Raw genomic sequence first — 23226 nt, forward strand, 5'->3', positions numbered from 1 at the left:
AAGGCATAATGTGTGACACGACTGCTCTCACTCCATAAGGGGAGGCATCGCAGGCCAATTGTAGGGGTAAGGATGGATCAAAATGCGTTAGAACTTCCAAATTTAGCAATGATCCTTAGCTTTGTTAAATGCAACATTACAGGCTTCAGTCCACTTCCAGGTCTTGTTCTGCCCAAGGAGTTCGTGAGGTGGTTTTAACAGTCTGGTTAACTGTGAGATGAACTTTCCATAATAGTTCAATTTAGTCCTAGAAACGAGCGAAGCTTGGCTAACATTTTGAGGTGGGGGAGCCTCCACAATAGCCTTAACTTTTGCAGGGGCCTTATGAAGACCCGCAGCATCAATGATGTGTCCCAAATATTCAACAGAGGACTGGAAGAATTCACACTTGTCTTTGCGGACTCGCAGTCCATACTCTTCCAGTCTTTTGTAGGGTAGCCTCTAAATTCTTTAAGTGATCCTTTTCATTCCTTCCAGTGACCAGGATGTCATCCAGATAGCACTGAATTCCTGGCAAGCTACACAAGATCTGGTCCATAGCCCTCTGGAACAGGGTGGGAGCAGACGTTATTCCGAAGGGTAGGCAACAGTATCGATAAAGCCCCTTATGAGTCACAATAGTCAACAGCTCTTGGGACTTTTCATTGACGTGCATCTGTAAATACGCTTGACTCAGATCAATCTTACTGAACTTTTCTCCCCCAGCCAGGCCTGCGAAGAGGTCATCAATGCGGGGAAGTGGGTATTGCTCTGCACACAACACTGGGTTGACAGTGACTTTAAAATCACCGCAAATCCGGAGGAAGCCATCTTTCTTCACTATTCAAATGATAGGAATGGCCCATGGGCTATGGGTAACTGGTATTAGGACTCCATTGGTGACCAGGCGCTCCAGGTCCGCTTCAACTTTTGGCCTGATGGCATATGGCACAGTTCGGGCTTTCAGATATTTTGGTGGACTGTCAGGTTTAATGTTCAATGTCGCAGTGATTCCCTTCATACTTCCCAGATCCTCTCCAAAAACAGCAGCAGGTTTCCTTAGTATAAGGGTCAGACTGGTTTCTTCTTTAGTCATTCACTTTTGCCCAGTTCAGCTGAATCTTCCCAAGCCAAGACCTACCCATTAAGGCTGGGTAATTACCTCTCACCACAAACAGTGGCAATTTAGCAGCCTATCCATTGAGCTCCACCTTAACATCAATAGTGCCCAACATGGGCACAGCTTCTCCCGTATACGTCTTCAGAACAGTTTTTGTTTGTTTGTTTGTTTGTTTTTTCTTTACCTTGACTTCTACTTCCTTCTTTTGCTGGGGCAGCACAGGAATCCCATCCTCGTCGCTACTTTGTCATATCCTTGGGTGCAGCAGGTTTAGGAAGAAATCACTTGAGACCAGACAGCAGCAAGCTTACAAAGCAACCATTTATTTACAGACACTGAGGTGACCTAACCAGCCAAAACTGGCTGGGCTATCCCCTAATAATCTAACTCAGTTGCCATAGGAACAAAAACCACGACCACCAAATACACAACAATTAGATTAAACAATTAAAAGGTCCATCTAGAGGACAACTCTACCCTAGTGGAGGGGATGGGCTAGATGGCTCAGGAAATCCTCTCCAACCCAAGGGATCTAAGCCAGGCACTGAGGGTTGGCAGAGGGAAATTTTTATTTGGGACAATTATAATCAAGATGGAGGCACTGGGGTGGATTAAGGGGGCCTTTCCCCAATCCCAAACTTGTTATTATATTAAATGTTTATATTATGCTCATTGCCCAGCTCAATTAGATGCTGCTTTACAAAAAACATAGCTGTATGGACAACAAGAATAGTCTGTATAGTGTTTTTGTTACTTTTGCCAAGCATCTGTTAATAACTAAGGGGAATAAAGTACTCTCTCCCCACATCTGAAAGATAAAGACCTACATTTTTCATTGTTTGTGTGCTGGGAGGAGATAGAGCCCCAGCCAGCGATCAGGGCCCCATACTAGTCCCTATACATGTGTATAACAGAAAGACTATCTGCCTGAAAGAGCTCACAGCTTAAAACAAATAAATCCCCCTGCCTTGCTCACTGGAGGCTGCTAAACTCTCTCCTTGGGGGACTGTCCAGGGGAGTGACTTCCAAAGCCTCTAGGGAGAGTCCCACTGCCAGCCCTGGAGCTTCCATCCCAGGAACCCCGGGCAGGGCTAACCCAGCTGAGCTCCACTGTCACTGTGGGGAACAGGGGAGAGGAACAGGAATGACTGTAAAAGGGTTTGAGTTTAGTTCCATTACAGATCACAGGGACTCTAACACTGCCTGACTTGAGTGGCTCCCCATAGGCAGTGGATCTTACACTTTGAGACACTGAAAAGCAACCTGGGGCCTTAGGAACTGCAGCTCTCCGGGTTTGCTGGCTCCTTGGCTGTTTCTTTTGCACTGAATTTGTTTTTTTATCTCCAAAGCTATTTTTAATTAAAGGTCTCATGGGGCCAGTCAGCTGTTTGGGGATAACATCCTGGGCCAGCCTCTCTGCTGTGATCTGCTTTTTGTTATAGATCCTTGATTCTGTCCCAGCCCTGATACAGGCTAGAGCAGCCTGGGGGTTGTTCTAACTTGTGCCAGTTGCCGCTGGCTCCCAAAGAATGGTGCTGCAGCTGGGGATGCACTCCAGTCACTCCTCTTCCTCCCCACCTCTCTCTGTCCATGGCACTCTGCACCACTATGTTGGCTCTACAACCACAGGGGACTCCCCCACACTGGGGATATCCTCAGATGGAGAATTACAGGCTGACTCTGCTCCTCTTGTTCCAGCTGAGTGGTGAAAAGGGAGTGGAGCAAGTGAGAGAATCTGACCCACTCTGGGCATCGCTGCTCTGAGTCCCCCGGGCTTCCTGCTGGGATTCAGAATTTGTCATTCCTGCCATCAGCCTGTTTCTCCTTCTGCTCCTGCGGCTGCTGCCCAGGGGGAGACGCTCAGGTTTTCAGTAACTTTTGGTTTCTTACCTTTTTCTCTGTCTTCTCTGAGTTTAGCAGCAGAATCTCTGAGACTGATCTGAGTGAAAATGTCTATAGTTACATTCACTGCAGTGTCTCTACCATAGAATTTAGTATCTAGCTTGTCTGCATTTTCAAGCAGACCCAGGGGATGTTATATTTCCCCTCAAAGTCAGAGTATGATAGTTTATCTTTAAATCTTTTCAAGTCTTCCTGAGAAAGGTCACTGAGTATCAGGAAACAAAACTAAAATACAAAGTAATTTGCTGTTAATAATTAATATGGAATAATCACAATATAGCAGTGATATCAGCAGGGGGTGGGGCTTCAGTCCCTTTCACTCTGTTTTTTCTGTGAGGGGGGTAGAATCACTGTTTTAATTTAAAAGTAATGAAAAGAGGTTTTTTAAGTAAAGCATGAAGGAAGCAGAAGTGGATTTTCATGGACCAGGAATTTCATAAGCTTTCAAAGTGACCACGAAACAGCTTTACAAGTCTCTTTTACAGTTACTCAGGAGGAAGTTGCTGCTTGATAAGTCGCAGAAGGGAGGAGGCGTTTCTGACACACTCCTGTGAGATTCTTTATTGCCATTGTCTTTCTAGGGCAAGCTCCTTTAGTCCCTTGAAGATTTGCTCCTCTTTGGGTGCAAAGCCCCCAGTGCTGGCTCACACCCTGGCATCATTTGGGGCTTTGTGTTCTCATTTTGGTTTCAGTTACAATAAAAATGTATCACATTTGTTGTCTTCTTCTGCAGCTCTCAGAAACTCCTGTCCCCACTGAGAAGTGGAAATAGGACGTTTGTCATTTGTTTCAGCAGAGAAATAAGAAAAATGGTGATAAGGAATCCATGGGTCCCACTCCGCTTAGGAGGGCCACAGAATGGGGGGTTTCAGCCTGGTTTGACAGCTGGGGTCCAATCCTCCCCTGGGGTAAGTCAGCACAGCTCTGCTGACATCAATGGAGACACCCTCATTTCCACCAGCTGAGGATCTGGCCAAGAGACTGTTTGTGACCTTAAAGGGATGGAGGGGCTGGGAAGAACGCCAGGTGGTTGCCGGTACATGGGTCCCTACATGAGGGGCCTGGATTGATTTGTATCAAACCTCCACTTAGGCCTGGTCTACACTACGACTTTAATTCGGATTTATCAGCTTTAATTCGAATTAACCCTGCAACCGTCCACACAACGACGCCATTTAATTCGATGTAAATGGCCCTTTAAATCGATTTCTGTACTCCACCCCGACGAGCGGAGTAGTGCCAAAATCGATTTTAGCAATTCGAATTAGGGTTAGTGTGGCCGCAATTCGATGGTATTGGCCTCCGGGAGCTATCCCACAGTGCATCATTGTGACCGCTCTGGACAGCAATCTGAACTCGGATGCACTGGCCAGGTAGACAGGAAAAGCCCCGCGAACATTTGAATTTCATTTCCTGTTTGCCCAGCGTGGAGAGCACAGGTGACCACAGATAGCTCATCAGCACAGGTAACCATGCAGGCTGATAATCGAAAAAGAGCACCAGCATGGACCGTGAGGGAGGTACTGGATCTGATCGCTGTATGGGGAGAGGATTCAGTGCTTGCAGAACTTCGTTCTAAAAGACGAAATGCAAAAACTTTTGAAAAAATCTCCAAGGGCATGATGGAGAGAGGCCACAATAGGGACTCTGAGCAGTGCCGCGTGAAATTCAAGGAGCTCAGACAAGCCTATCAAAAAACAAAGGATGCAAACGGTCGCTCCGGGTCAGAGCCGCGGACATGCCGCTTCTACGCCGAGCTGCATGCAATTCTAGGGGGGGCTGCCACCACTACCCCACCTGTGTTCGTGGATTCTGGGTCGGGGATAGTCTCATCAGCGACGCCTGAGGATTCTGCCGATGGGGGAGAGGAGGAGGATGAGGATGAGGATGAGCTTGCAGAGAGCACACAGCACTCCATTCTCCCCAACAGCCAGGATCTTTTTATCACCCTGACTGAAGTACCCTCCCAAGCCTCCCAAGCCAGTACCCAAGACTCTGACCCCATGGAAGGGACCTCAGGTGAGTTTACCTTTTAAAATATAAAACTTGTTTTAAAAGCAAACGGTTTTTAATGATTACTTAAAACTTGTTTTAAAAGCAAACGGTTTTTAATGATTACTTTGCCTGACTTTGCATTCGCGGTCAGTTCAGCTACTGGAAAAGTCTGTAGCTACTGGAAAAGTCTGTTAACGTGTCTGGGGATGGAGCGGAAATCCTCCAGGGACATCTCCATGAAGCTCTCCTGGAGGTACTCCGAAAGCCTTGCCAGAAGGTTTCTGGGCAGTGCATCCTTATTCCCTCCTCCATGGTAGGACACTTGACCACGCCATGCTTGCAGCAAGTAATCTGGTATAATTGCCTGACAAAGCCTGGCAGCGTATGGTCCCGGTGTTTGCTGGCATTCAAGCAACATCCGTTCTTTATCTTGTTGTGTAATCCTCAGGAGAGTGATATCACTCCTGGTAACCTGGTTGAAATACGGGAACTTAATTAAGGGGACAGAGGTGGCCGTTCCTACTGGGCTCTTTGCCTGTGGCGGAAAATAAATCCTTCCCTGCAGTTAGCCAAGCGCAGATGGGAAATTGGCCCTGAGTTTTTCGCGTTTGGCTAGCAGGGATCTTCCCTGTTACCAGCCACGCGGTGGGGGGAGGGGTACCGTGATCATCCCAGAGAATTCATGGCGGGAGGGGGGCGGCGGCGGGGGAGGGGGGTTAGTTTGGTGCCTGCAGGGATCTTCCCTGATACCAGCCATGCGGTGGGGGGGAGGGGTACAGCGATCATCCCAGAGAATTCATGGCGAGGGGGGGGGGGGGTTAGTTTGTTTTCTGCTGCTGCTGCTGAATGTTAACAGAAAAACCGCAGCACTCTACTTGCCTGAAGGGGCCCAGACAAGCCCCCCCACACTGCCCCCCCCCCAACTGGCTGAGATTGGCCAGGCTTCTGCAGCACTCTACAAGCTATGCTTGGTATGTGGGAAAGGAGGGCGCAGAAGCTGTAAAACAATGGCTTACCATGGCCGCATGCAAGCCGAATTCTGTTGCCCAGACCTGTGATCTCTAGCAGCAAAGCCACAGGCACTCAGCATTAAGAGGCAAAATGCGACCTTGCACAGAAATCACATGTGCTATGTAATGTGAACAGTGTTGGTCACCGTGAAAGAGTATAAGCATTGTTCTGCAAAATGTAGCTTTTAAAACAATTCTCTCTTTTTTCCCCTCCCTACAGCAGCTGCAAATTCCTCAAGCCTCCCTCCTCCATCCCGAAGGTTATCACAGATAAGCCGTCGTAAGAAGAGAACGCGAGACGAGATGTTTTCGGAAATTATGGAATCCAGCCGCAGTGACAGAGCTCATGTGAATGAGTGGAAGGAAACAGTTTCAAAGTATAGGAAAGAAGTCAGTGAACGTGAGGACAGGAGGGACCAACGTGAGGAGAGGAGGGACCAACGTGAGGAGAGGAGGGACGCTCGAGATGAGAGGTGGCGGCAGGAAGACCAGAGGATGAAGGATGCAACGCTGGGGCTGCTCCGGCGTCTGGTGGAGGTTCAGGAACGGCTGCTGGAAAACAGACTGCCGCTTCAGCCCCTGTTCCACCCTCCCCCCTCCCCATGTTCCGTATCCTCTTCACCCAGACGTGTAAGAACGCGGGGGGGGGAGGCTCCGTACACCTTCCCATTCCACCCCAGTAGACAGCCCAAGCAAAAGGCTGTCATTTTTTTAACCTTTTCTTTGTGGCTTTTTCCTTCCCAGCAATCCTCCTCCCAAATACCACCCGGGTTCCCTCCCTCTTTTTCTAATCTATTAATAAAAAATAAATGATTTTTAAATGATAGTGACTTTATTTGGTTTGAAAGAAAGCTGGGGGAAGGGGCAGGGTGGGTTCCTTACAGAAAATCAGTCAATAAAGGGGGCGGGTTTTCATGAAGGAGAAACAAACAGATATTTCACACTGTAGCCTGACCAGCCATGAAACTGGTTTTTAAAGCTTCTCTGATGCACAGCGCTTCATGGTGTGCTCTTCTAATCGCCCTGGTGTCTGGCTGCGCGTAATCAGCAGCCAGGCGATTTGCCTCAGCCTCCCACCCCGCCATAAAGGTCTCCCCCTTACTTTCACAGAGATTGTGGAGCACACAGCAAGCAGAAATAACAATGGGGAGATTTCTTTGGCTGAGGTCAGAGCGAGTCAATAATGATCTCCAGCGACCTTTTAAACGGCCAAATGCACATTCTACCACCATTCTGCACTTGCTCAGCCTGTAGTTAAACAGCTCCTGACTCCTGTCCAGGCTGCCTGTGTATGGCTTCATAAGCCATGGCATTAAGGGGTAGGCTGGGTCCCCAAGAATAACTATGGGCATTTCAACATCCCCAACGGTTATTTTCTGGTCCGGAAAGTAAGTCCCTTGCTGCAGCCCTTTAAACAGAGTAGTGTTCCTGAAGACGCGAGCGTCATGAACCCTTCCCGCCCAGCCCGCGTTGATGTTGGTGAAACGTCCCTTGTGATCCACAAGTGCTTGCAGCACCATTGAAAAGTACCCCTTGCGGTTTATGTACTCGGTGGCTTGGTGCTCCGGTGCCAAGATAGGGATATGGGTTCCGTCTATTGCCCCACCACAGTTAGGGAATCCCATTGCAGCAAAACCATCCACTATAGCCTGCACATTTCCCAGAGTCACAAACTTTCGTAGCAGCACCTGAGTGATTGCTTTGGCTACTTGCATCACAGCAGCCCCCACAGTAGATTTGCCCACTCCAAATTGATTCCCGACTGACCGGTAGCTGTCTGGCGTTGCAAGCTTCCACAGGGCTATCGCCACGCGCTTCTCAACTGTGAGGGCTGCTCTCATCTTGGTATTCTGGCGTTTCAGGGCAGGGGACAGCAAGTCACAAAGTTCCATGAAAGTGCCCTTACGCATGCGAAAGTTCTGCAGCCACTGGGAATCGTCCCAGACCTGCAACACTATGCGGTCCCACCAGTCTGTGCTTGTTTCCCTTGCCCAGAATCGGCGTTCCATGGATAGAATCTGCCCCATTAACAACATGATCTCCAAAGCACCGGGGCCCGTGGTTTCTGTATCCGTGTCCGTGTCCATGTCCTCATCATGCTTGTCGCTGCGCTGCCGCCGCCGCTGCCTCCTCGCCTCGTTTTTCTGGTCCTGGCTGAGCATAAACTCCACGAGAACGCGCGAGGTGTTTACAATATTCATGACTGCTGTCTTGAGCTCAGCGGGCTCCATGCTTGCCGTGGTATGGAGTCTGCAGTGTTCACCCACCCAGGAAAAAAGGCGCGAAAATGGTTGTCTGCCGTCCGTTGCTTTCATGCAGGGAGGGAGGGAGGGAGGAGGTGAGGCTGTACCCAGAACCACCTGCGACGATGTTTTTTGTCCCATCAGGCACTGGGATCTTAACCCACAATCCCAATGGGCGCGGGAGACTGCGGGAACTATGGGATAGCTATGGAATTGCTACCCACAGTGCAACAGTGCAGAAATCGACGCTAGCCCCGGTACTTGGACGCACACCACCGAATTAATGTGCTTAGTGTGGCCGCATTCATTTCGACTTTATACAACCTGTTTTTCAAATCCGAATTATCTAAATTCGGATTAATCCCGTAGTGTAGACATACCCATAGAGTGGCTAAGGTAACAGATGAGTTCTCTGCAGCAGTGGTTGAGATTGGTGATGTGGGTGCGATGGCTCCTCTCTCTGCTTGGTATCCTATTGTGTCCATTAGCCTGTGCTCACGCCTCCAGCCCAGACAGACTCCCCAAGACACCTCCTTCAGGAACAGCTCTTATACACATACAGCATACTCTCATTTATCCAAAACCCTGTCGTCTGAACCACCGCATGATCCCAGTCCCTGCCTTATCCCCCAGCTTGAGACACGCCCTCTCTGCAGCATGTATCTCAGGCTAGTGGACAAGGAAGGGAGTCGGATAATGCAGAGGTTCGGGTAACAGAGCAGAGACCTTGCACCTGCAGGGATCCGGTGTCACCAGCCCTGTGGCAGCACAGGGAATGGAGCGACACAGTCACAAGAGTGAGTGAGCGAGGCCACGACAGCGTAGGCCTGCAGAGGGCTCCCGTGCTGCCACAGGGCCATTGACACCTGATCCCTCAAGGTGCAGAAGGGAGGCTGCAGTCCTAGGGGGGCAGCACAGAGACCCCCTGGCCAGGACTCTGCTCTGCCCCGCCAGGACTGCAGCCTTCCCTGCACCTTGTGCCTGCAGGTAGCAGATGTCACTGGGCCTGCTGCAGATCAGGGAACCCTCTGCAGTCCCACTGTCCCGGGAGTGAGTGAGCGGGGTCATGCCCCTGCCTCTCAGTTATCCAAACTCCTGGTGACTCAAATAATATCTGTGTTATCCCCATTCTACAGCGGAGGAACTGAAGCACAGAAATTAAGGCTGAAATTTTCAAAAGTGTCCTCTCATTTTGAGAGCTCAACTTGGGTTACCTGGGGCCTGAATTTCCAGAGTATTTACCATTTTAAAGCACATTATATGTTCAAACTATGGCTCCAATTGACTTCAGTTGCAGTTGTAACACCAACAGATGTTGGCGAGCAGGATCAAACCTGGGACCTTAGTGCATGAGCTTCTACCACATGGCTCTTAGCTAAGGCTGTAGCAGCCTCATTAATCTCTAAGTGCCACTCGAGGGGACAGAGCACCACACCCATGAGGCGTGTGGGTTACATACTTCCCCTAGCTGAGGAAGCATGTCCCAAGTTTCCGAGACTTCCCAGTTGATATCCTAGACAAGCACCCTCTTGTAACGCTGCCAGACTCTAGTCGTCAGCAGGCAGGATTGAACCTGGGACCTTAGTGCCTGAGCCTCTACTGCATGAGCTAAAAGCCACATAGTCCTTAGTTAAGGCTGTAGCAGACTCATTCATCTCTAAGTGATCTTGGTGCCACTCGAGGGGCAAAAACACCATACCCAGGAGGTGTGTGGGTTACACAGTCATGAGCACTCAGCACTTCTGCATGTCTGGCTCCAGGTGTCTCACACATCGGGCACCCAGAAAATGAGGAACACGCAATTAGTGGCCAGTTGTGAACACTTTGGTTTAAGTGATTGTCCAGCATCACATGGATATTCCGTGGCAGAGGCAGGGATAGAATCCAGTTCTCTGGGGCAGCATTCACCTGTCTTTATTGTGAAACCATCCTTTTCTCTTCCTGCAGTCCCCTGTCTCATCCACTACATACCTTTCAGCTTCTGCCACAAACAAGGCAGGGGTTCTATAGGCAACAGCCTCCTTCACTACACAGACCTGATTTGTTCCCAGAGGAGGTCCATGCTATGCACTGAATGAAGTATGGTCTTGTGGCAAAACACAGTATGTAATCATATAATTAACTACAGCATAATAATGCATATTCACAAGGAGGCTGAATTAAGATTGCACAGACAACCTTCATTTTGGCATTTAACTTTTGAGTGCTTGATTTTACAACCTTAATGTTCTTTTAAAATAATTTTTTTTGGATGAATTATATTTATAGGTGTGACAGTTCAGGACCCCTGGGTCGTCACCACTGAGCCCGGCTTCGCTGCCAGCCTGGGCCCCCTTTTACCGGGTCTTGCTGAGCCAGGCACTAAAGCCTCGTCTAGCAAAGCTTACAGACAGGGCCGCCGCCAGCTGCAGATACAGACTCTGAGAACAGCCCTGGGAACACTCAGCTTAAGGGACTTGCTACAGCAGCCAGATGATCACCCACCACCCCTTGGGGTACAAAAGTTATATGAAGTTCGCCTCCTTCCTCAATGTGAAGAAAGGTATGCACAGCCTCTTCCCCCACCCCCCATCCCAAGTTAGAAATTACATAAACTGGGTTACATTATAAACCAGAAATAAGTTTATTAACTAGAAAAAAGGTGTAATGTAAGTGGTCAAAGAAGTAGCAAACAGAACAAAGCAGATTACTAAGAAAATAATACAAAACATGCAATCTAAGCGAGATACACTAAAGAAACTTGTTACATGTAAGTTCTCATCCTAAATGTGGTTCTAATAATCTTCTTCCCAGGCCAGATGCCCTTCCAGCACGGGCCCAGTTCCTTCCCCCAGTTTCGTTGTTTCCAGCAGTCACGTTGGGTGGGGTAGCTGGGGAGAACGGACGACCTGGATTACCTCACTCCCCACCCTTAAATAGGATTTGCATAAGGCAGGAGTCCTTTGTTTCCAGTTTGACACACAAACCCCAGCTTCTCGTGGAAAAGTACAGAATTCAAGATGGGTTCCAGTATCAGGTGGCATGGTCACATGTCTCCGTAGGGCCTCTGTAGCCATTCTTCACAAGCTGACCTACACGTTCACAGGAAGACTAAGCTCCTTTACACCCCATTGTCTCTTGCTGATGGGCCATCAGCATTGTAAGGCTTTTTTCATTGTTTTACCTGAAGGACCAGTAGTAGGCTTCACCCAGCATGAGCACATTGGTAATATAAATCTACAGTCCATATTCCTAACTCTAGATAAAGAAATGATACATGCATACAAATAGGATAATCATATTCAGTAAATCATAACCTTTCCAATGATACCTTACATGAGCCATCTTGCATAAAGTATATCTCAATTATGTCCTATTCATATTATAAGCATATTTCCATAAAGCATATGGAATGCCACATCACAATAGGTTCAGTTCAAATGGGAAGCAATTAACCCCCCACAAAAGAGTGTATCTACATTTCTGGAATGAAAGAGTAATAAGCAACTATCTAGACAGCAATGTTAAATGTCTTAGATTTGGATGTCATGATGCACGAGCAGTAAGATTTTTGTCAGACTTGTGTGACTACAACCAAATTGTTGTACACATTCGGGGCCATATTCTGCCATCTCTTCTCATGTTGATTTCAGTGGGATTACTTGTGGGTAAGGTGACTCCAGGTAAGTAAGGAGTCAGGGGACAGGGGTTGTGGACTCCAGTCCCAACAAATTAAACAATGATTCATCCTCAAACCTCTAAAAACTTCCACTACATGTATAGACAAACGAAAGTAAATAAAGTTGGACAGGTTCCTGAAAAGCCTCTTACAGAAAGTGACAAATGCTCAGCTAAATAAAAAAGATCCCCATGCACCTAATTACATCCATCTACTAGCTACAGACTTAGGGTACAGGGTCAGAAACAGAATCCATTTTTCTACCTGTAATCAGCTGCAGGTGCAATTTTGTGTGGGCAAATCATTGTAGGCACAACAGGTGTCAGGCCTGGAGCCTGCAAAGGGACAGATGGACCCACACTTACTCATGCAGAGAGATTCCTTTGCAGGATTGTGGCCTTAGATGACTGACTAACTGATGGTGCCCCATATCTGAACGACATCTAAATGCCATCACTGGAGCCCAGGATTATTTGCACACCCAAAACTCAGCCCCCTCTGCCTGACACTTGCGTCTCCCACACAGCAGGAGAACACCCTAGTCTATGGGATATTCTGATGTGGGCCTCAGGCTGTGTCTACACTGCCACTTTCAGCGCTAAACTTCAGTCATTCAGGGGTGTGAAAAAACAGCCACTGGAGCAACAAAAGCTTTAACGCTGAAAAGCGCCAGTATAGACAGCGCTCCTGGTGATAAAACTACCATCACTCATTCGGGGTGAGTTTTTTATCGCTTGGAGAGCTCTCCCCCGGCGATAAAGCGTGACTACACTGCCTGTGGCCATGCTGTAATGTGGCCAGTGTAGACAGACCCTCAGTCTCTCCTGTTGAAGCTGTTCTGCTTTGTATAAATAGTCCCTGGGCCAGAGAGTGTAAGTGAGAATGACTTGATAGACTGGTATTTAGGGCACTCACCCGGCAGGACTGGGAAGGGAGAGGATTTATACACAGCACAGAGAGCAGGCTATGCCCCCTGGATGAAAACACATTTGGAGACACTGCACTTAGTTACATGCTGATCTATGTCCATGTATTGATAACACTCTTTGCTTAAACAAAAAGCAGCCAAACCTGAAGAACAGGTCTGTATTTCCTGTAGGAGAGTAAGAAGAGACTATTTAGGCAACACCATTAACTGAATCACAACAGACTTGAGTATCAGGGATATAGACAAACCAGCAGTAAAAATCAGACCACGGCCAAATTGTTCTACACATGAGGGGCCATGTACTGCCTACCCATAATCATGTTGAGTTTAATCAGCTTAAATGGGACTACTTGCAGACTAAGGAGAACTGACTGACTATGAGTAAAGAATGCAGAATGCAGCCCTGACAATTTCTAGTGTACAGTGAAATCCCAAAAGACCTGCTGCTACATGTACAGTCAAAGGAAAGGAAAGCACGACTGAGCACTAAATTATGTCACATGCCTTTCAGAATAAGAATTATCTCCATACACCTGATGACATAAACCAGCTAGATACTCAGGGCCACACTTTTAAAACCAGACCCCAATTTAGTAACTGCAGCCAGTTGCAGATGTAAGTTTGTGACTACACATCACTGCAGGCAAATCTGATGTCATTTGGAGCCCAAGCCTGCACAGGGATCCTTGTGGACAAAACTTTGAGGAATCTGCATAAACAGACAATGTGGGGATGATGCCTCCTAGACCTTTCCCCATTCGGCTTATCCAGAACAGCTTGTCCAGTTCTGGGAGAACACATCATACAGGTCTCTGGGATCCTGAACATGCAGTTTGACTCTGGATTTTCATCACTCAGGTTCCTTTATTTGGCATGCAACCAGGGCCGGCTCTAGGCACCAGCGCGCCAAGCTGGGGCGGCACTTCTCAAGGGGCAGCACTCGGGGCGGCACCTTTGATTTGGCGGTGGCACTCTGGCGTTTTTTTGTTTTTGTTTTGCTTTGGCAGCAGCACTCCGGCTCTTTTTTGCTTGGGGCAGCAAAAAAACAAGAGCCGGCCCTGCATGCAACAAAACTACACTGAGTTGATCAGACTCAAGCAGAGGGGGTAGGGATAGGGCATCCCACACATCCAAACTTACACAGACATCCTCTTCCTTATTATACATTTACACATTGCACTGCATTCGCTATACATTACACCACACATTTTGGATTGGATTGGCTACTTTGCAGGAACCAATCCCTATAAGCATGCTCTGTCCATGTGCTATTCATGTGGAACTTGATCTATACATTCCAGGTTTATCTTGTCCATAGCCCCTAGCATCTAGGTGTTGCTTCTTATCTTAGGCTATGTCTACACTTGCAGAGTTTTCGCACTGTCGGTTTCAAGGGTGATAGTGAACCGGTGAAAGCAAAGCGCTGGTTTGTGTATTCACTTACTTCCACAGGCATCAGAGAGTGGTTACATTTGCAGCACTTCCATCCCCGATGAGAGCAGCACACTGAAGGCAGCTATCCCATAGTGCAGCTCTCTCCATTTTAACAATGGATCTTGTGGGGAGGGTGATCGTGGGGCATCCTGGGTCCCTGCACAGCCTCCTCTCCCCAAACACTGATCAGCTCCAGTAGCTCAGCATTGCTCCAAGCAGGGGATCGTTTGCTCCGTGGAGCAGGCATTATCACCTGGCCAGATGATAAGTGAGCACTTGCCAAGAAAACAGGAAGGGGGGTTTCAAAGTTCACGGGGCTTTACAGGGGGAAGGGTGGATGTCTGTTTATCTGGCGTCAGAGCAGCTGAGCTGCTGGTCAGAGTGGTCACCTAGGCACTGTGGGATATCCTGCGGAGGCTAAAAGCTCTGTAAACAGAAAGAATGTTTCACTTTCTAAGTGTAATCCCTGCCCATCTCTCCGCACTGAATTTACCTCATTTCCCCTCCCCTTGTCCAGTTAAAGAAAATACTGACACACACAAGAAACAGAGTTTTCTTAAACTTAAGAAAAGAAATGCCTAGTAAATGGCCAGGAATACACAGTTTCAGTAGCAATATTGATGAACACACTTTACAGAGATCAACAAGTTCTGTAGTGAGCTATAAAATACTCTGGTCTCGTTTATTTACCATCCTCACATATTTCAACCAAAATGTTCAAACACGGATGCTAAAAAGTTAGGATTTGTCCTATACCCCCTTCTGTAACAAGCCATGAGCACCCAGAGAAAAATAAACACCCTCCTTCAGCTGGCCAACCTGTCATTTTCCCTGCACAAGCTTCTGGAATTGTTGACTAATAGATAAGAAACTGGGAATATGAAAAAATGTCCAGGAAATATCCATCAGGACTCCCCTAGCCCTAGAGAACAGGAGGATTCTTGTGCATTAGCGCAAACCATGGCAAGAAATACAATCTTTAAAGTGCAACATTATTTCTTGATTCTGATCTTTATGGGACTCCAGCAAAACTGATGCAAACGTACATCCAGGATAAACAAATCTTGGAAATAGTTACACAAAATGCAAACGTAACAGCTGTGGATTTGTACAAAACCCTTGTAAATATACAAATGATAGTGACAGCTACTGGAACAGAATGAAAATTCTCTTCTGGATCCAAGGATGGCCTCTTGAGTCTCCCTCCTACACTGACAATGAGGTGACCAGGCCCCTCCCTCCAACCCACATCTCTCCCTCCCTTAGAACCCCAGCCCTCTCTCCCGCCCATAAACTAACGACATCCTCCAAAGTCAGAACAAGAGTGGAGCAAATCCCCCTCCTGCTCTCGAGTCTCTCACTCAAAGTTCATGTCAGGTTATTGAATTGAATGAGCCCTTCTGTCAGTTCAGGCTCACACTTGTACATGATTTTAGGGCTTTTGTTTCCCAGGCCTCCTGAAACAGGTAAAACCAGCCACTGACCCTTTCCCCAGCGAGCGAAGCTTCAGTGTCTGGACACCTGCATAACCAGTCTTGGGATTTTGCTTTATTCACCCCTAGTGACTCCAGATTCTCCGGGAAATCCAGCCAGTGAGCCAGGAACCCACAAATACCCACAAATATAACACGTATTGATACAACAGCCTATGAATAAGCCCATCTCCCCTGGCCCATCTCAGTGTAAATCTTTCAAGTTTTCCAGCTTCCAAGGTCTGGCTCATAAACATGTAGATAATATAAAGTCTCAAAGACATGCCTGTGTTCATCTGTCACAAGGCTCACCAGCCTGTAACTCCCAGGATCACCTCAACACTTAGAGACAGATTCAGTGTTTGCTATGTCCCAGGTCTCAGCTACAGGAGCTGATTTCAATGGTTAGCAGCTTTACTTCATTATTAAATTTCTCCAGCACTCTTCGGTGTAACCATCTGGTTATAACTGGTTTATTCCAACAATTCTACTTTTTGACAGTGACTCATCTCCGCTACCTGAATCCTCACTGCAGAGATTCTGTTTCAGTATTAATAGATTTACATCAGCATAAACCCTCAATGGCTCTGGGGAATTAACCCCTTTGTACTCTGTCTCTCATTGACACCTATGGTGTATCTCAAACTTGCTCTTTAGAAGGGGCTGAATTTCCTTGTTAAATTATGGTCCTTGGGTCAGGAAATAAATGTCAGACTCCACACTCCCCTTGGTCCACAGCAGAGCTCCCACTGATGGCAATGGGAGGTTGGCTCAGAGCTCCAGGGTAGAACGTGGCCTTTACATAGCAATGATACCAACCACTGAAAAGTTCTGTTGTTTATTATTTGATCTGTGTTTTCCTGTCACATTCAGTATCAGTCACTGGGTAAATCTCCTCTCCTTTAGGACTAGTTCTTATTTTTTCCCTTTGTTTATCTCCCCTCTTCACTGTCTGTGTGTCTCTTCTGGTTTTCCTTCCCTGTTAACTCCCATCTTCCCACCCGTATGGACCTGCTTCCCACCCTCTTCCCCATTCCATCCCCTAAACTGATCAGCAATGACATAGTTCATGTTGACATTGAATTGGGGATTTAGAACTAGCACCCTAGGGAGATTACGGAGGGGCAGGGTTTGCATTAGCATTCACACTTCCCAGGGCCTTCAGGCCATCTGCATGCAGACTCAGCCAGACATCGCTGCTTCAGTGACACTCATTTCATATACAGGAAATTTTCTTCACAACTATGAGGCCAAAAAAGTTACTTTTAAAAAGTCAATAAAGAAAAGCTTCTACTCTGCAGAATCTGAGTATGTGATACAGCAACAAAAATACATCACATGGGCCAGGTATTTGACACGCCAGCTTTAAAGGGAAAGCAATTCCCAGTTCAAATCTCTTGTGCTACTGTGATTCCTTAAAGGAAGTCAAAAACTGTCTCAAGATTTGTAAATTCTCTATACAACCTTCCATTTCAGATACTTAAATATACATCAGCCAGAGAAGCCAATATGTAGCAATGCTTAACAGCAGAACGAGTCCAACCTCCCGACAGTGCATCACAAAAATATTCCACATTAGTTCTGCACTCCGAGACATTAGTCTGCAGATGAATGTATGACACTGAGATAAAAGACATTCCATCCTCCTTGTCTTTGTACCTGGGTTCTGATGGCTGGATGCTGCATTATGCACAATTGACAAACCAGGTTTTATCTTCTGCAAAACTTCCAATTCTTTGGTTGTTATTTCATCTATGTTGATTTCTGACAAACTGTGAAAACAAAAATGAACCATGACAAACAACTATCAACCTAAGTTCAAGCTTGTAAATATTTATCAACTTCTTAATGGAAATGAAGCTTAATAGAGCATTGCAATTTTAACCACAGATGCCACAAAAGTCACTCTTAAAGTTACAATAAGACAAGACAGCTTTAGAAAGTATAGAAATGCAGAATTAAGGTCCCCCAACAACACTAACCCTGCCCTCCTAACCCCTGCCATCCTGTGCACCCTCCATGTCAGGCAGATGTGTGTCTAAAAGCATCACAGAGTAATGTGTTAAATCTCAGACAACTTGGCAGTTCTACCAGGAATATCTCAAACCCCACACAGGGCCGGCTCTGGCTTTTTGGCCGCCCCAAGCAAAAAAAACAAACAAACCCGGAGCCAGGGTGCAGGGGGACTCCCTGCGCTTCAGATGTGCCCCGGCTAGTGGGGGGCGGGGGAGGGAGCGGGGGGAAAGAGAGAGAAGGGGTGGCGGCCAGGGCTTCAGCGGGGCGCTGCCTCGCGGCCCGTCCCGCCGCGCCGCCTGCCGGGCCGGCTCTGCGCCGCTCCGGTCGGCTGGGAGGGAAGGACCAGGACTGTCCTGCCGGGCTTGTTGCAGGGCGCTCCTGTCCTCCACGCCGCCGCCCCCTACAGGGCAGCCAGAGCAGAACAACAACAACAAAAAAGCAGCTGTGGAGTTTTGTCTGCAGGCATCTTAAACCCTAGCTAACACACGTCATGAAGAAAAGTTTCAGAGTAGCAGCCGTGTTAGTCTGTATCCGCAAAAAGAAGAACAGGAGGACTTGTGGCACCTTAGAGACTAACAAATTTATTAGAGCATAAGCTTTCGTGGACTACAGCCCACTTCTTCGGATGCATATAGAATGGAACATATATTGAGGAGATATATATACACACATACAGAGAGCATAAACAGGTGGGAGTTGTCTTACCACCTCTGAGAGGCCAATTAATTAAGAGAAAACAAACTTTTGAAGTGATAATGCAAACTATGATATGCAAACTAGACACAATCAACTCCGGTTTAAATAAGGACTGGGAATGGCTGAGCCATTACAAACATTGAATCTATCTCCCCTTGTAAGTATTCTCACACTTGTTATCTAACTGTCTGTACTGAGCTAGCTCGATTATCACTTCAAAAGTTTGTTTTCTCTTAATTAATTGGCCTCTCAGAGGTGGTAAGACAACTCCCACCTGTTTATGCTCTCTGTATGTGTGTATATATATCTCCTCAATATATGTTCCATTCTATATGCATCCGAAGAAGTGGGCTGTAGTCCACGAAAGCTTATGCTCTAATAAATTTGTTAGTCTCTAAGGTGCCACACGTCATGAAGCTGAATGTACCTAACCGACCGGTAAGGGAAGAAGAGATGTAAGATGTTCACTACTGTGAGGAGCTGGATCACTGTGAAGAGTGAATGGTCAAAACAGTTATCAGATATCCAGGGGCTGACAGGAGGAATTTGTATCAGGGAGTGGAGGGACTCGGAGAGACCTTTAGTGGGTATAGGAAGAATCAAGCTACTGCTTCGCTTTTCCATTTAAGGCTCTTGACTTACTCCACAAACATGAATGAATTTAGCCGCCAGCACACCTGTGAGATAATCCCATTTAACAGACAAGGTAACTGAGGCACTAAGAGATGACATTTTCCAAAGCCTGTGCAGCCAAACCTGGCAGGCTGGGCAGATACAAGGGTTTCTTTTTTGCTCCTCTGGAAGCTCAGAGTGTTATGTAAAAGAAGGGGGGGCGTTAGTCATACATCGGGGTCTGGGAGGAGTATGGAACAAAAGGAGAGAACAGGGTGTGGTTAAGGGCACAGCGGCTCATTCTGAATTTTCAAAGCCCTCGCAGGGGTCCCATGTTCTCAGGCAGGCACTGGTCTCATCACAAGATACATGGAACTAGCTCACAAGACGCAAGTTCACACCCTCAGCTCCTGGCCAGGCATTAGTTCTGACAAGATGGTCCACACCCAGAGACCCCCCCCACTGACACTGATGACCCAGGGCCAAAACAAACTTCACAATCACAGCTGCACAAGGAGTCAGGGCACTATGGAGAACAACACAGATAGAGCAGCTCTGGATTCATGGAGGAGCACTGGGGAGAATAGGGGGTGAGGGGCCAGAGAGGAGCGACGCACATCCCTGGGGTTGAAGGGATACAAGGGGAGAGGGAGAGAGAGCGAGGAGGGGCCTTTGAGGAAAGTCTCTTCCCCGGGGGGCTGCTGGAGGGACAAGCAACATTGCGGTGAAGTAACTCATATAGCAACCCCCATGGCTTTAACAAGGCCATGGAGACTGAGAGAGGGAAGGGGAAGTAGAACACAGGACCTGGGCAGATCAAACAGTGGTTCCCAGTCCAGGACCACAAGAGGTTGCTGGGGAATGCAGCTGGGAGCACCATGGGGTGCTGTCTCTGGTCCTGTGTCCAGACGTGGGCCCTGGAGGGTTGCAGATACTGGGAGGAAGATTGGGAAGCAGAGGAGGCCCCTGAAGCAGCCCACCATGCTGCCAGAAGTGACAGGAACAGGAACAAGGGGATCCATCAGCACTAATACCAGAGGTGGAGAGGTGCAGGGGAGAGGTGCAGTGGCAAACACAAGCCAAAGTTTGCCCACAGTAGCAGCAGCAAAGTGGTGCCACATGTTACCAGTGGGTGGGGCAAGCTCACAACGTGGCTCTTGAGTGATTTCTCTCCAACAGCAGAAGTATGATCTGCTGCGTGTCCATCAGGAGGTCCTGGAAGCCCATCAGCAAGTGGAGGCAGATCGGGAGGTGCTGATCAAGGACTTCCAGCAACGAGCTAAGGGCCAGCACTTATTTCAAGACCATTCCCCATAATCAGTATTAAAGGTAGAAATGTAATTGTATGTACCACAGAGACAGCCATGGGCACAAGCCAAAGCCTTCAAATGGCAGCTGGGAACCACCATGCACTCATGTGTTTCTACACAAAATCATTAAAGATATCTGGGAAGCTGAGGAAATTCCTCAGGACTTCAAAGATACCATAGTTACATTTGTACAAAAATGAAGGGAACAAATCTGACAGTGGTAATTATCAGGGTATCTCCCTGCTATCTGTAGGTGGCAAAATCCTAGCCCACATTTTGCTCAATTGGGTTTTCAGAACAGTATCAGAGAAGTTTCTACCAGAGACCCAGTGTGAATTTAGACCAGGTTGGAACACCACAGACATGATTTACTTTTGTGAGACAGATTCCAGAAAAATGCATTCAACAAAACATGGGACTATGTGGTCATCATTGATCTTAAAGTAAGTTTGAAACTGATCAGAAATGGCCTCTGGAAAATTCAAGAAAAAAGTTTGGCTGCTCCACCAAATTAATTATCATCATACGTCAATTCCATGAAGACATGTCTGGTCAAGTACCCTCAGATAGTGGCTTCTCTAAATCACTCCCCATATCTAATGGGGTGAAACAAGGCTGCAAACTGGCACTAGCCCTTTTTGGTTTCTTTTTTTGCAGCCATTCTGATTTATGCAACCTTCAAGAGGGCATATACATAAGGTACAATCTCCAAAGGGTTACTGCAAAGACAAACGTTCTTGAGAAACTCATGCATGAAGCCATTTTTGCAGATGAATGTGCTCTGTTTAATCAGAGTAAAACATGATCTACAACTTATCCCTGATAGGTTCTCAGAGGCCACTGTAGTAGAGAGAGAGAGAGAGCCTGGTGCAAGATCTGAGGCCTGAACCAGAGGCTATGAACCAACGTCAGGCTATGAATTAAAGCAGATGCTTTACAAGCTCACCGTGCAGTACATGAACATGGCAATGTTCCTGCTAGCATTGCTAAAAGTACCAAGCACTAGATATTTATATAAATACATTCCAGAAGGCCAGTATAAATACACCCCAATCTAGCACAAAATAAGATACTTTGACAGAATAATGAATAGGGATGTTTTGTTCAAGATATCAGAAATAAGAACAGCCATACTGGGTCAGACCAAGGTCCATCTAGCCCAGTATCCTGTCTTCTGACAGTGGCCAATGCCAGGTGCCCCAGAGGGAACGAAAAGAACAAGTAATCATCAAGTGATCAATCCCCTGTCACCCATTCCCAGCTTCTGGCAAACAGAGGCTAGGGACACCATCCCTGAATAAGGCACAAGAGGAGGTAACAAACAGATGTCATGAAATACGTAAGGTGGTAGGTAAGTTGTGTATCCCAGTTGTTTGTCTCAGTCTATAAATGTTGGGGTACCTCACCTTAACCCTTTGTGTGGCCAAGGGGACAGCGGAGACTCCCACTCCTGACTGAGCCGCTTCTTGCTGCAGGGCACCCATGTGTTAATGTACTTGTGCAAGTTTTGCGAGTTGTTAGGACTGTGCCTTGAGGGCAATAAACCTGGCCAAGTGCCTTTGTCATTCAACCATGCCTGTGGTCCTTCTCTCTGAGTAACATTGAGGTTTGCTGAATTAGCAAGCTGCACTATCTGCTAGTGCTGATAACATCAGAGTTCCAAGGACTTAAGCACTGAGCAGCTGTAACAGCTTAGCAGCCTTGACAGCATCAGCAACAACACTCCACCCTTCAGCAACTAAACAATTTAGACTCACCATCATCCTGGAAAAAGCTGAAGTCCTCTTTCACACAGTTCCGTCTACTACAACTATTGAGCAAAACATCACCATTGATGATGCAGAACTAACAAGCATCAATCACTTTACATGCTTGAGTAGCACCATCTCAAATTATGGTTCCCTGGATAAAGAAATACCAGAATACAAAAGGCCAGCCAGACCCTCAGAAGACTTTGCCTTTGGATACTCAACCAGCACACCATCAGACAACGGAACTGATTATGGATAATGCAGCAGTGATAGTGTTCCTTTCATATAGATGTGAAACATGGACAGGTTACCACAGATACATTAAGCAACTTTAAAAATTACACTTGCTGTCTCCACTCCATTCAAAAAGTCAACTGGCAAGACAAAGTCTCAAACACTAACGTCCTTGAAAGAGCAAAAAGCAACAGCACTGAGGCAATGATCATCCAAGCTCAGTTTAGATGGCAGGTCCTGTTATCAGAATGGGCAACAACAGACTCCCAAAGAAAATTCCCTATGGTGAGCTGAAACTCAGAAAGCTCCGGAGGGAGAGGCAAAGAAAATGTTTCAAAAACACCCTTAAGCAGAATCTGACCTTATGTGACATAAATATTGATAACTTTGAAAACATAGTCAAGGATAGACATGAAGGGAGAGCTACTGTCAATAATGGTTGTGAACAGTTTGATGAAGACAGACAAGAAAAACAGATTGAAAAAAAGGGCCAAGCATCATACAAAGTCTTCCGTGGGAGCCTGCATGTTTGTGTGTGACTTGTTTGTGGTCTTGCTCCTCATAGGTCAGGCTATACAGCCACATGAGTACACGTGCAATGCTGTGACTTCATAATCAGATATGATGGCTAGCCATGCATGTGTTCCTAAGAGATTTAGCAATGATTGATTGGTTTGGCGTTAGGAAGGAAATAACATTGCTACTATGTGCAGTTCACAATGGGGATTGGGGGAGGATAACCAAATTGCGCCCTTGTATTATGTGGTGAATAGTTCAGAAATCCAGATAAATGTGTTTTTTAATTATTTTGTAAAGGCTTCACTAGCCAAAAATTGACAAATTTGACATATTGGCTGAGAACATTA

At 46.9% G+C, this 23226-nt stretch overlaps 1 protein-coding gene across 1 annotated transcript; it reads left to right on the top strand.

Moving 5' to 3' along the window:
* The first annotated feature begins 1892 nt into the window (after positions 1–1892).
* On the top strand, positions 1893–6819 carry LOC135982955 (uncharacterized). Its single transcript, XM_065591896.1, has 2 exons — positions 1893–5020; positions 6227–6819. The coding sequence occupies exons 1-2, from the start codon at positions 4474–4476 to the stop codon at positions 6817–6819; spliced, it is 1140 nt and encodes a 379-aa protein (XP_065447968.1). The 5' UTR covers positions 1893–4473.
* Positions 6820–23226: the final 16407 nt, after the last annotated feature.

Source organism: Chrysemys picta, chromosome 4, assembly GCF_011386835.1.
Source record: "Chrysemys picta bellii isolate R12L10 chromosome 4, ASM1138683v2, whole genome shotgun sequence".
In the NCBI taxonomy this organism is placed as follows: Eukaryota; Metazoa; Chordata; order Testudines; family Emydidae; genus Chrysemys; species Chrysemys picta.

Excerpts from the sequence above, each read along its gene's own strand:
- LOC135982955 (XM_065591896.1), top strand. The coding sequence starts at position 4,474 with ATGCAGGCTGATAATCGAAAAAGAGCACCAGCATGGACCGTGAGGGAG. Across the intron at positions 5,021-6,226 it reads CCCCATGGAAGGGACCTCAG|CAGCTGCAAATTCCTCAAGC; the intron begins GTGAGTTTACCT and ends CCCTCCCTACAG.